This window comes from Chanos chanos, chromosome 6 (genome assembly GCF_902362185.1).
Source record: "Chanos chanos chromosome 6, fChaCha1.1, whole genome shotgun sequence".
Lineage (NCBI taxonomy): Eukaryota > Metazoa > Chordata > Actinopteri > Gonorynchiformes > Chanidae > Chanos > Chanos chanos.
In genome coordinates, this window is record NC_044500.1 from 31,218,241 (window position 1) to 31,233,046 (window position 14,806).

General features: G+C 39.8%; 1 protein-coding gene across 1 annotated transcript; it reads left to right on the top strand.

The window, feature by feature from the left end:
* The first annotated feature begins 654 nt into the window (after positions 1 to 654).
* On the top strand, positions 655 to 12,038 carry podxl2 (podocalyxin-like 2). Its single transcript, XM_030778267.1, has 8 exons — positions 655 to 688; positions 4,849 to 5,142; positions 7,688 to 8,355; positions 8,716 to 8,790; positions 10,465 to 10,621; positions 10,973 to 11,034; positions 11,129 to 11,308; positions 11,826 to 12,038. The coding sequence occupies exons 1-8, from the start codon at positions 655 to 657 to the stop codon at positions 12,036 to 12,038; spliced, it is 1,683 nt and encodes a 560-aa protein (XP_030634127.1).
* Positions 12,039 to 14,806: the final 2,768 nt, after the last annotated feature.

The following is a 14,806-nucleotide window of genomic DNA, read 5'->3' on the forward strand; positions in this document are numbered from 1 at the left end:
GCAACGCCCACAAATTCGGTGCCAAGGCCGGCCTCACCGACAGTATTTAGGACCCTGAGTCTTTGGTTGAGCCGTTGCAGTCAGACGCCTGCAGACACTGCGCCAGGATTGAATTATTCTCCATCAATTCAGGCAAATCCCAAGGATTTTAGAGGATCGGAAGAAATGCTGTTGACTCATTAACCAAAGGGCAGATCGTGTTTATGCAGCGCCGATATTTGTTTTTAAGCGATCAATAAAAACAATTCATGCACGCATTATTTTGTGCTATTAAGTTTACATTTTTTTATGTCGGGTAATCAAGCTGTCTCCAGCGTCCGCTCTTAAAGTGTAGGAAGCAAGCTTTTTGTATCGTCATGCAGTGGCATGTTGTATATTGGGGTCAGTGAGTCAAGAGTCGGTGCGTTGAGATGCAGAGAACCACTGACTGAAGTCAAGTTCAAACGTTAATCGCGTCTTCATAAAGAGCTTTATGCTACTAACCAGATACAACCCACTCAAGACGTGCATGATATGAGTTTAGATGCGAGCTGTGATATACGACTGAAGTTTTAGTTTACTGTAGAAATATCAGACTTTTCTACTGACTTATCAGACGACTCCATCCAGTTTTTTTCATTCATTGTTTCATCAGCCGTCATTACAGCTGTAGTCATGCCAGGAGACCGTCTCCCGTGTCTCACATTGGGTAAGTGTACAATTCCTCTACTTCACCGCAGACTTCTGGAACTCATGCCGTTATTTCTTTCAGCATGCTTATAGTTAAAACAATACTGAAATTAAATGCAAGTTCTTCAGATTGCTTATTAGATTAACTGCTAGAGTTCTCATATCACAAATAATACAAATAATAAACAGTATCTTTTTATGTGGTGTTGTAAACTGCAGCTAAAATAAACAAAATCAGCAAGTACTATTTTCAGGTTAATGCCAAACTTCCAGTCTATGTGTCATTTTAGGAAGTATTAAAACACGCAAAGATGTTTCTGAAACCGAAAATTTAGGAGGGGGTAGGAGGGTGACGAGGCAGGCTTAAAAGCGTCTCGGTTTTTTCTGCACCGAGCCGCTTTGGCGTGATTGAGTAGGTAGGGTTTGGTTGATGACGGAATGCAATACCTGTTTGTTATCAACTCCCAGTTGTTCTCTGTCAAGCATCTAATCAATCTGATATGGAACAAATATTTATATGACACATGTGAATCAATATCATATTTGTGTCTTGTTTATTTGATCGATCTGACCGTCATTTGTAAATACATGAGCAGCATCGGTCGGGTGATTTTATAATTCAGGTGAAAAAGGGCTGTCTCAGAGCGCTTTAGTGTACTTGAAGTGGAGGAACATACAGTGAGTGTTTTTGGGGAGGATGCAGTTTATGTCTGGTTCTCTGTCAGAGGCTATGTTGATAGCACAAGAGGTCTCCGTTCACAGATTGTGTGGTCAAAAGCCATACTGTGTTTTGGCCAGACAGACAAATACACAGACACAACACTCCACTGGATCCTGTGAATCCATAGAAAAGGCTGTCAGCCTTCCATATGGTATCAATCTGTATTCTAGTGAGATTCTAATTTGACATAATGTACACACAATCTTCACATGACCCGTAAACCCCATGTTGTTGAATTAAAATTCTGTGCATATACCTCTGTGCATAATCTAAGCATTTCGTTTTTCTGATGACCTACATATTTTAACACACACTAAGGGACAACAGCCTCAAGCTTGGATAGCTACCCATCTCCATTACAAAGCTTTCAAAAATAAGTTACTTAGCTGAGCTGAGATAAAAAGATTTTGGTTTTATAGCTCAACAATCCATAGCTTCGATCTGCTACCGTGTAAAGTATATGCCTGAGTGTATTAGTAAATATGAATCAATTTAAATAATTACCACAAGGAAAATTTTAAGGCAGACGTTGACGATAATAGATAATTAAACAATGAATAATTAAAGCTTGAATACAGGGTCTTTCAGATGATGATTAAGAATGAATAAAATATTGACTGGGCATTTAATGAGTGGCTATAAAATGGATGGCACCAATCCTTTTCATAATATTCAAATGTAGATTTTTTTTTTTTAAGACATGGTTAGGCACATTGAAGTGAGACTCATGGATCTGAGTCAAACAACATGATGGTCACTCTGTTACTGTGTGTCACCCCTATTCTTACATACATTCAGAAGCACATCTGTTTTAATCACTGCCTTGTTAGTATTGTTTTCAGTTGAAGAACATAGCCTGTGAGATAGCCTCCCAACTGCCTTTACAAACTTCATCCAAATGTTCAGGTGCTAATTCTGAAAGAGATCCCTTTCTATCTTTGCTCTTCTATATATCTGAGGGTATTTTTGGGACACTAATCTACATCTTGTGACTGTTGTAGTTTTTAGTGAATCCTTTTACCAGGGGACTTGTTTATATCCTTTTGACTCCTGTCTTTGCTCACTTCCTCCCAGTAGTCAAGCAGTTATAGGCACTGCAGAATCACAGGGACCAGAGACTATAAATCTTCCTTTCCCCACACTTAGCGCCACCTACACATTGCCGCAGCTAGCAGCCAGTCGCCCATCTTAGTCCAGCACTGGGAAACTATTCAGGTCAGGTAAAATCACCATTTATCCTGCTTTTGAGCCCCATCCAGCGCACACTGTCCATTAGAGTAGAGATCGATTGTAACGGACAGGATAAGACATAGAGATGAAAACAGTCTTTTAAAAATGGTAACACAGACAGTATGGGGAGCTCTCTGTACTTTGAGAGTTACACTTTAGTATTTTAGTATCACGGGTCTAGCTCTGAGAGATGCTAGTTAGAGAAGAGATAAACCGTTGGGATTTCATAGCCTGACGAAAAGGAGATATGGGGGGAATGCTGTCGCAGGACTTAAAACAACTGACAAATGAACAGAAACAAATCTTAAATGCACACTCCCATTTTGTCTGAATCACACTGACCCTGAAATGTCATAGAAAGATATCATCTAACCTGGTCAAAGAGGTTTTTTTAATTGTATCCCCATGCCTTTTTCTGTGCCGAGACTTGACTGGAACGGTTTGGCTTGGATAAACAAATTAGCTCTATATTGAGATGTCTCATTTGGCTGTCGACATCGGGCAGGCGGAAGAGAACAGGTGGAAGGCCAGCATGTTAAGACTTGTGTGAAATTAAAACTAGCTTTGAAGGCTTCAAAGAATAAAATGTCTTATTTTAACATTTCCAGTGAGCTTTTTCTTCATGTACTTTTTTTTTTTTTATTATTGATGCAACACTTTCTCATATCCACAAATTACAGTGTTCAAAGGAAGCAGGGGATTGTCCAGGGATGAAGGGTTTGAAGAGGAGTTTAAGAATATTGAGAATGTACCATGTGAAGAGCTTTTAGAGATTAACTCCAATATCGTGGTGACTGAAAGATTATTTTTCCTTTTGTTTTATGCCAGTAAAATGACTAGATTGGATTACATTTTATACATCTTTGTTGTTAACCCACATTTTATATTTCTCTCGGTATTCATAGACTGCAAGTGGTCAATGCAAACCTAATATTTATCTTCGATGTGAACCAAGGTCTTTTCTTTGACTGTAGTCTGTGGTGCAATTTATCGACCTTGACAGACAGAGGCTGCCAATGCGCATGCAGCTTTTTCCCTCTTCTAACAATGACATGTTACAGCAGACTGGTGTGTCATCTCAGAAATGTGGGGGGAAAAGAATCACGCAGAGATTTATGGATCAGCATGGTATATGTCTTAAAAGCTCAAGAAAACTCACTGGGATGATGTCCGAGGTGTGTCTGGAGGAGGTTAGCATGTTCACTTGGGTTTTTTTTTTTTACTTATTGATGCAAAAGAATTGAGCCAACCAAATAATAAACAGTTGAGCTAAGTATGCTCTTGGAGGCAATCTTACATGCTGCCATTACTTCTTTACATACAGCTCTATCCTTTTCTCACATCTCAGAGTCATATTTTTGGCATTTGATGAAATTATGAGAACTCCAACCCTAAAAAAAAAAGAAAAAAAAGCCAGACAATGTTTCTTCAATTTTGTGGTTTACTCCTTTAAGTTAGTCATGGGTTTGAGTTTTTACCAGCTGTCTTATGCCCCTCACTTCTGGAATATCTCAAAATTCATGTCTGCTCGTGTTTGTTAAGCTTTGATGTCTCTGGTTTTTTTTTTTTTTTTTGTTCTACTGGCGACACCCGCCTCCAGCAGCCCTGTAGCTGTTTTCCCCAGAGCACTGAGACTGGGCAGAGAAGCAACTGTTTTAATGCATTTGCTAAACTCGGGCTCCATCTTAGCGCTGACAGCCCAAAGCTGCCCAGCCTTGACAATCTGTACCCCCTTTATACCACGTGGTGTGGTCTGTCCCCTGCTTAAGACTAATACCCCTCTGACCTCATAGTCTAAGTCGCGATCTGGCTGGTTGTCTCAGGATGCTAAGCCAGAGTAACAGACAGCCATCTGTGATCTATGTTGGATGGAAGGATATGTTTTCCATGACAGGTTAAGTTGTCTTCTCCCAACACTATGTGTTCATGCTGTCATTATTTGCTCTAGTTATACCTACAGTGAGTAGTGACACATAAATGTATGCAAAGTTATCTTGGCTTATCCCCACACTTGAACAGAGCAGATTGCCCAAACTCGATGACTGATACACTATGGTGCACATGTATTCTGCAGTTTGGAGCGTATTGTTATTCATAAGGTGGATTTGAGATATAATTGTTCTCATGTTGTCTGAAACATTTAGGGAGCCATAGTTATAGAAGAAAACATCAATATGAGAGTGAAGTGAACAGTGAAATATTAACAGAATTGGGTTTTCTGTGTTCAGGGTTCTCTCTGTTGCTACTGGTGTCAGCTGACATCCTGAATGATGGTGCAGGACTCCTGCCCAGCACCCTGCATGATTCCCAACCTCTCCGAGACGTGTCTATAGGTCAGGATGAACAAGAGGGCATTGGACAGACCGCAGAGAGTCCTGGGATGCAGGGCTTCATGGAAAACTCCCAGGAAAGCTCTGGTTTCTTCAGTGAGGACAGCGAGGAGAACAAGCCCCATGCCAGGCAATCATGGGACATGCAAGATGAGACCAACGACACAAGTCTCAATGCTGATTCACTGATAGGTATGACACAATTCCCAATACAATATGTAAAATAACTCTCATTTTCTACATGGTCGACTATTTGTTGTGTGCGTAAGATTCTGAATGCTCATTTGTACGTGTTATGTTAGAATCAAGCACATTTCATTAGGCTTTTTTGTGTGTTACCTTTGTTGAAGGAGAGAGAGAGAAATGAAATATGGGTCATTGTTTAGAATGACTCATCTCAATTTTATCAGAAATGCTGTCAGCAATTTTATGTCTTGAGCTGACAAGCGTCATGTCACAGGACTGCTTGAATGTCAAAACAGAAATTACAGGTGCAAATGGAATGATCGAAATGCTTTTTGCATCTGTTAACAGCTATTTTTCATTCATCTCACGCTAGCTTGGGTGATAACGAGTTTTCTGCTGTTTCAAATAGCCTCTCCCTTTGGACTGACAAAATGAATTTATATTTGTCTCTCTCTCTTACCAAAGACACAGAGCAAAAACAGTGATGAAAGGCTGTTATGATTTGGACTGAACTATATAGGAATACCAGCATGAAAACGCTTATGTTGGAAACCTCCCACCAAAGCACAGGGGAATTAATGCCCTGTAAAATGAATAAAGCACTTATTTTTAGTCTGGTTCTGTGTCCTGTTAATATGGTTGCACTGCAGTGTACAGCGTCCTGTACAGCATCCCTTTCTCACAGAATTCTTAGGGAGGGAGAGAGAGAGAGGGAGAGAGAGAGAGAAAGAGATGTCCACCAAATTTTCCATAAGGGGTGGTGAATGGGATTCCCTGCAGTTGTTATCTGCTGGAGTCAGCTTGCAGACTTTAACATGGCAAGCAGTTTAATCTTCTTGGAAAAGGGCTTGGTGATGGCAGTTGTTTTTGAGCATTAGTTCTGCTTCTGCCCTTTTCCTTTGTAACTAATCTCTTTCTCTCTTCTAAAGTAAACCACCAAACAGGTGCTCAGTGAAGTCCATTAAACCATGTGTCCCCACACCTCAATTCTTGGTTCAAATGATATTTAAACTACAATTGTCATATTGTGTTTCCCTTTATCCTATGTCGAGGACCCCGTGTTTGGTTCTGGTGCCTACTATAACAGTGATGGCAGAATTTTATTTTCGTCCCGCTTCTGAATATGAATTAGGTGGCATTGTCTTACTGATATTAGATTTGATTTAATAGTATGTTATGATGGATGCATTCTCTATTACAGTTTTGTGGGTTATAACCAAATTTTAATGGATGAAATTCTAAACTCTGGCACCATCCTTATTAGTATCACTGCCATGTAAAGGGGTTGTCCAGACTGATCCCCTGCTTCGGCAATCATAGCTGTCAAAGTCCTAGCCTCTCAGCTAATGCAATTAGGTTTCCTGTCTACAGCAGCTAGACTTAGTTATTGAGTCTTTAATTAACGGTGTCCTGAGTCACTGTTCAACATCACTGGTATTTGCTCCGAAATGGTGAACGATCATTTCAAACCTTATGGAAAAGACAGTGTAATCATATCACTAATGCATTATTTTATTTCATACATATTCAGAGTGTTGTGGACAGGCATGCACAGCTTTGATGGCAGCGTTAGGTGTGGAAAAGAGAGACTGACAGGAGGCACACAGATCTATCTCTATAACCTAGTAATTCTCCAATTCCAGCACAGCAAAGAACAGAACCATCTCTCGTGTGAATCGTTTGAGCTGAATATGAGGTTAATGAATGACTTTCCCAGAACATCACCCGTAATCATTGTCTGAGGCTAAATGTGTGCTTAGAGCTACCGTGATGGTTCTAAAATGTCTCTCTCCTCTTTATGTATAGTGAAGAATTACCTTGTCAAATCCTTGGCCATAATCCTGACACATTCTGTCTTTCCCCTCCCGCTCTCTCATTTCCTGCTGTCTATGAATAATCTGCCCATAACAATGCATCTTCTTTTGCATTGTGTCTGCTGACTGAGTACACAAACTCACTGGGGAGCCTGCTGTCAGATAGGGACTGTATTGGTGCAGTGGAGCCAGCAGTGCAGAAAGTGCCGTGCTGCAGCTCACTGCATCCTGAAAAATGCTGCCAGTGGCATAAAGAATTAGGCCTGTGTGCTCTCAACTCCAAACAGCCAGACAACACAGTTTGATCAGATCAGATGTTAAACGAATAGTTCATCACTGTTCTTTCACACGTATGTATGTATGTATGTATGTATGTATGTATGTCCGTATATACATATATGTGTGTATCTAGCTGTCTGTTTGTCTGTCTATCGCTATCTGTCTATCTATCTATCTGTCTGTCTATCTATCTATCTATCTATCTATCTATCTATCTATCTATCTATCTATCTATCTATCTATCTATCTATCTTTGTCTTTTTGTCTACTTGTATGTCTGTCTCTCTCTCTGCCTCTCTGTCATACTGTATGTGTTCTGTTTAATGTTTCCCATAGTTACACTTTGTTCTGATTTACAGCATTAGTCTCTGTCCTGTAATGCATAGGAGAGAAAAGGTGTCATCGTTTGATTAATGTTGACTCTGATGTTTACCCAATTCTTTTCCCTCTTCTCCTAGGGTATAATCCATCATCCCTTCCCTCCTCCTCCTCCTCTTCCCTCACTAAGAGCCCCAGAGCCCTCAACTCTTCATCCCCATTCATGCCCGGGGCTGAGTCTCTGGATCCAGAGCTGTGGGAGAGTGATTCGGAGTCCAGCGGATTCCCTCTGAGTTTCTCTCACAGCCTGTCTAGTACAGCTGCTGTTCCTCTCACTCCAAGCCCAGTCACAGGCTCCAGCATTGGGCTGGTGCAGGAGAGCCTCAGCCCTGAGAGCACAGCTGTGTCTGACAGAGCCTCAGAGGAGGAGAGCCTGGCTGTACGTGACAGTCACGCCGACGCTGTCACTCAGTCCCCCACCATACCGGAATCGGGGGCCTTCCCGAGCCGAGTGCCGCTGCAGCCTGATGACTCATACAGGGAAGATTCGGAGGAGGATAAGGAAGATGAGGAGATCGTGATCTTCCCCACAGAGGCGGATGAAGTCCTGGATGAATGGGGGCATCACACACCACTCACGGCGGTGCCGTCCTCCTCGGACATACCCATCGTGGCCTTCACAGACTCAGCCTGGGAAGAGATGGGCGTGACCACACCCAAAGAGGAGGTGGAGCTTAGACAGGGCAGCACCGAGTATTTCACACAGACCGACTCTCATGACGCAGACCTCTCCCAGGAGGCTATGCAGGTACATGCTCATTTGAAGTGCAAACAGACACTGGAAATTTCGGAATATTCTTAGTCTTTCCAGATTAGGATTATTGTGCTACTCACCTGTAGCATTAGATTATGTTGATCATTTGTAAACATGAAGTAATTTAATAGCTTTATATTTATGGTGGTTCTAGATGGTGTTTTGGACTAGCAGATAGATGGTTTTCCCTGTTACTAAGTAGTCATCTGAACCAGGCATCAGTTGATCAGTTGATTCCTTTATAGATTCATGTGATTGAGGAAAAGGAGAGTGAGTGAGCAAAATTCAGTAGATCTAGGGTAATCCAGTGATCTATCATGACAGCCTGTCGCTCTTCTGTTTTTTTTTTCTCAGGTTATATGTGTAGACTGGAGCAATCTGTCTGGAAAAGGTTACGTCATCCTCAACATGTCTGAAAACTTTGATTGTGTAAGTAGCAATCAAGTTTATACTTAAATCAAGTTTATACTTATACTTGAAATCACAGAACAGAATAGACACAATCTCAAGGAGGGGGTGAGTAAGGTCATTTAATTATTTTTTCAAGCATAGCAATCTCTGTCTGCTGTCTGCTTCAATGCTGAGATATTCTACTGGTTCTCTGTTATTTCTTTTAAACACCATATTTCTTTTAAAATTATTGTAATGTCCTCTGCAGTGCTGATCCAGTACACAGTTGGAAGCTCTATTTCTGGACTGCAGGATATTGGCCATAACTGACTCTACTTAAGTAAAGACATCCTCTCAAATTCTGCTGTGTGAGAATAAGGAAAATGACATTTTTGCATGACTGATAGAGAATGCAGTTGGACATTTGACGGTGCGTTAGCTGCACATTTCTAGCTTTTGCTCTCTGCAGAGACACGGACTGAGAAGAGTGTCACAGACACACCTTAACTATATTTCTTATTTATGTCACTACAGCATCGTGACTCTCTCTCTCTTTCTCCCCCTTACAACTACACACACACACACACACACACACACACACACATACACACACACTGTAAAGCGAAGAGTGGGCAGTCACCATGGCAACTTTGCAAAGTGCAGTAATTATAATCAATTTGACCTTTTCCGGTTTGCCTTCCAACAACTGCGCGGCATTTGAAAGTATCCTAGAGAAGGGAGACTCCAGTCTTTATGTAATATGTTAGGAGACAAAAGCTACAAATGATTTGATTAAAGACCTGGTGCATCAGAAAAAAATCAGATCTTGTGGGGACTTCTGAAAACAGCCCTGGCCCCTGGTTCTCTTCTCCTCTCCTGGTTATGAATCTACCGCTGATTCAATGTTAGGCCCTTAAATTGATAATAACTACTGATTGTAACTGAGTCGCACAGTGACTTCAAACAGTCAGCTTGGTGAAATGGGCATCTCCTCTCTGAAAACATTGTGCCATCCAAAATCCTGCTCTGTCTTTTCCAACATTCAACTATAATGTACAGTCAAAACATGGTACAGTAATAGATGTAATCCTATAGTATTTTCTTTTTGCTCTAAAGTTTACATACTGTTCACGCAGGCTCCCAAAATTATTGCAAATGGATGTGTCGCTAATTGATTGTTTCATTTCAGTGTGGAATTTTTTTTCCATTCTAGCAGTTCATGCATTGAATCAGAATGCTTATATTTACATTGTAACTGAAGCTAGATTGCTAATATGCACAGTAGAACAGGCAGACTTCATCTGAGCATGACCATAGAGTTTGGTGTAATTAGTTTTAGCAAGTAGTCTGTCTTTAGTCCTTGTCGAACAAAGCTCCCAGCAGGAGATTTGCAGTTAAACTATCTGCGTTTCAGTGGTCTGATCGCCCTAACAACCTGAATAACACTCCCGCAATCTGAAAGCATAGCCCAATACCATTAAGGTTCACTGTCTCATTCCATATACATGTGTTTGAAGAATGCACTCTATGTGGGCTGAACGGAGAGAGATGGCTGTTTGATTGATGAAGGCTAAATGTGAACGGCAACATACTGTATGATGTTACACATGCTTGATGTGTACTGCATGTGAGTAGAATAGCAAGGAAAAGTTGCATTGATGGTAATACTCCTGTTATTTATATGTATCCTCCTGCTTGTGTTTGTGTGTGCAGGATGAGTTTAGGGTTGAGAGTGGAGACAGACTGTTGGAGATGTTGGAGATGGCGTTTTCCAGGAAAATGAACAGTCCTCAGGGCTCCTGGTTAATCTCCCTTAGTAAACCCACCAGACAGGATCACCAGCTCCTCATGACGCTTGCCAATGATCAAGGTAATACATCCGTCCCAATTCTACCTACCCACGAGAGAGTCAGAGCAAATCTACTCTCTTATTTACTACCAAAACAAAGTTTTACTTAATAATTTCATGTTGTTACGATAGAGCATCCCGGGGATCAGGGATGCCCCTCTTAGAGTATATTTTAACTAACATGTGACATAAAAAATTCAGTCTGTAATTCCATCCATTGCTTTTAGTTCAAAGTTGATGTAGGATGAACTGATACTTTGCTAGTATTTCATGATAAACATTTTGGGAGTTACATGAACTCCTAGATAACGTTAGTTATGTCACATAAAGGTACAGGTGCTTGCCTATGCTTAACATATGCTCTACCTTCAGGTGTTATTGCCACTCAAGATGTTCTGTCAATGCTGGGAGAGATAAGAAGAGGCTTGAACGAGGTAGGACAACTCGGCATCGTGTTACAAAAGGTTTTGTTATGGATCATTTGTTCTCTGGAGGAGATTTACTGATATATTTTTCCTTTGACTACAGATTGGTATTCAGAACTACTCCAGTGTGAGCAGCTGTCACTCAAGACCGAGTCAGACACGCAGTGACTATGGGAAGCTGTTTGTTGTTCTGGTTATCATCGGTTCAGTCTGTGTGGTCATCATTGCATCTGGGCTCATTTACATCTGCTGGCAGCGACGCTTACCTAAACTGAAGAACATGGTTAGTTCCAAATCATTACTTAAGAAAAATAAATAAATAGCATAAATAATAGCATTTGTAAATCACGATAACCTCCTTCTGTATGACAACCGGCAAATCAGACTTAAATACAAATGGGAAATGGAGGTATATATATGTGTGTTTGTGTGTTTGAACATAAGGCTGAAATAGAGGTTTATTCAAAGAGCTGAAATATGAATTGTATGTTCAGTGTGACCGTTTCACCCTCACTCATACCCTCACAGATGAACACTCCTACTCTGCTTCCACCTCGACCTTCCATCTATCTGATCTGCTATGCTTTCACCTCATATACTTCAAATACCAAATCAGCACAGGTCTGATTCGCAATCCAGTGTAGAATTAGACTGATAGTTTGGTCCCTTTCCAAATAAGTAGTTGTAGACACAAGTGTTTCCCAGATGGTATAGTAACACATATGTAATTTATGAGTCGTGCAGGTTATGTGCCCTTTTGTTGCTTGTCTTTGATTTTTTGTCTTTGTGTGTTTCTAAAGTCCCGGGGTGAGGAGCTCCATTTTGTGGAGAACGGCTGTCATGACAACCCCACTTTGGATGTAACAAGTGACAGCCAATCAGAGATGCAGGAGAAAAAGCACAGTGCCAATGGGGTGACAGCAGGAGGTGGAGGAGGTGGCGGTTGGCAGGTCCTGGTGAACAAGCCAGGAAAGGAGGAAGAGGATAACCAAGAGGAAGACACACACCTTTAAAACGGAGAAGAATTGTTGGGAGAAAAGGGGCATAAGAAGAATCATCAGTAGTGTCGTGGAAGGTGCACAACTCCCAAGCTTTTTGAAATTTTTGCTCTATAGTTTCAATCAAAGTGATGTCTTTGGCTGATACAGCCTTTCATTTGTCTGCACTTTCGATGTGGCTCAAAGGAACTCTACCAAGTGCTTTGCAGTTTGGCTAATGAAGCATGGGAGGGCAGTTTGACTGTGTAAAGACATACGCTTTGTTAATATAAAGACCTTGTTTAAGGACTGTAATGACTGATAAACTGTAAGGTAGTTCAGAACCTTTATTACCGCATGAAAAGAAGTTTATTAAATAATGATAGTATTAAAAATTGGAGCAAACATGTTAAATTTACAATACATTTTAAAATGTTGCCTTATAGATTTTGGACAGGCAGATTCAGCCCTTGTGCTGTCAAAAAAACCCAATTAACTGGTGATAAACGTAAGGATAATAATACATTTTTAAGAATGTAAAAACAGCTATCATTAAGAACATATTCTTTTTCAGTTAAATGGCTGCATTAGTAAGAAAATTGCAACCAGCATACTGTTTTAATCGGCTGAGTAATGTTGACTAAAAGCTCTCATGCTACGCTTCTTTATTATATAATGGAATGACTTCTCCTTACACAACTAACCAGCATTAATATTTATTTAATATTACACCTTTGTAGCTGAAGTGTTTGGTTTCATCTGCCTCTGAACAGTCAGTTTCCACTGAAAAGTACACAATGGTTCTGCCATAGACATCTATAGCATTGGTAATAAGTAACATAGATGTAAAAGATTACATTACACTATAAGCTTGTAACCAGTTATTCACTTGGGCTATTGCTGTATGGAACAGTATTACTGTACCAGTTTTAGCCTGTATATTTGAATGTACCAGAGTAATCCTGCTATTATTTTAACAAAACAAAGTGTGATTGGAGTATGAGGAGTTCTGGCTTTCAGAGGCCTCAGACTTTTTGTACATTTTGTAAGCTTGGAAGAATACTGCCACTACTTCAGAATGGAGGGCTGTGTTAGCACTTGACTGTATTTTTTGCTGTGTCATATTTCAGTAATGTAGACCATCTGTTCCTGTCAAATAGCTTATGAAATGGACCTGAATCAATATATCTCTGTAACAATATACAAAAAAAGAACATAGTAGGTTTTTGTGATTTACTATATTCAACGTACAGTCAAGTCTGCCTATACGATTTGCATATTTTCCGTAAGAGTGTCGAGTTATATGCTCTGATATTTATCTTGCACTGGAAATGACCTCTGTTTTTTTCAGCATAATCTGTTTGAGTGCATGATGCCATTCTAGTTCCAAGCCTTTGCACATATACGTAGTTTACTGTTTACTGTGTGATTTAAACTTTAGGATATTGATACTCTCCCTAACAGTTAATATGTGTAACACTGCTAAAACTGCTCATTCAGTATATCTGTTCAGGGTTGGTTAGTCTGTACATCAGAACACTCCCCTGTGAGACTTGTGAGACATGAATTTTACAGCTTTTTAATAAGCTTGGTGATATGAGTGGTTTGATGCTGGTTTAGACTATCATTTTGAATGTTTAGAATATTTGTATTCAACACAAAGACTTATTTACATATTGCACTTTTTTTTCATTTTAATTTCTACCTTGACTGCTGTTAGTTATACATTTACATAGCTTTATACCTTCAGCTCACTGTGTTATGTAACTTTAATTTCAGACATCCCAAATGGCAAAGACAATAAATATTTGAACAAATCATGTTCGGTGCTTTCTGTGTGAATTGATTAATGGTAGATTTTAAATAGATATTCTCTGGAGGTTATCAATCTCTGAAATGGTTCATCATTAGACAGGCCAGTGACTGTTATTCTCAATCCATTACAACAGCCCCACCCAGTGACACTTTGTGCTAAAAGCAACTGTAAAAACAATAGCTTTCAGTGGGAATACATTAATAAGAAATGATTCAAGAGGTATGCACTTTAACAACCTTCTACTGACATATCAAATAATGCACTGCAAAACATAATCTGAGAGTAAAAATTGCCATGTTTTGCACAAGATACTTAAATCCACTTAATACCACAGTATTTACATTTGAGAGGGTGTAGTGAAGACATGCATCATCTTCCATCATTAAAACAGTCCGTACAAAATGTTTAAGTCCATTCTTTATTAAATTGTGCAAAGCTTTGGTCCATGACACAGTAGATGAAGTAATACACAGAGCTTTACTGCGCATATTTTCATGTATGTGAAACAGCTTCTACTGTGTATAAGCACTTAGCTACACATGAATACTTGTCTGGTGTATTTTCAGGATCTACAGTACTGAAGAATTTGACACTTGACATTAACCCTGGTCTATAGATTGGCTGACCACAACACTGATCACTGATCATAAAATGCACAAAATTCACAGCTTAATCCACATATCAAAATCTGATTAGCTACATTCACTCACAATGGCATAAAACATTTTACATTCAAGACTGGTCACTGAGTCAAATTTAAAAGTAAACTGAGAGAATTAAATAAAAACACACAATATGCCTTAAAAAGTTTGTGTAAAAACTGAGAATAAATGAAATCCTTAACTTAGAGAAATTAAAATTTTCACTTGAAACTGCTTAAAGAAAATATATGTTTTCTGACAGCACAACACTGATACATCATTGGCTGAGTTTCATACTGCAATCATTGTATTCGGTGTTTCTAATATACTGTGATCTCTCTGGACAC

What these genes read in the sequence shown, in the direction of transcription:
- podxl2 (XM_030778267.1), top strand. Translation starts at nt 655, where the DNA reads ATGCCAGGAGACCGTCTCCCGTGTCTCACATTGG. An exon ending in TCTCCCGTGTCTCACATTGG is followed by an intron (nt 689 to 4,848) that starts GTAAGTGTACAA and finishes TTCTGTGTTCAG; the next exon opens with GGTTCTCTCTGTTGCTACTG. An exon ending in GACGCTTGCCAATGATCAAG is followed by an intron (nt 10,622 to 10,972) that starts GTAATACATCCG and finishes CTCTACCTTCAG; the next exon opens with GTGTTATTGCCACTCAAGAT.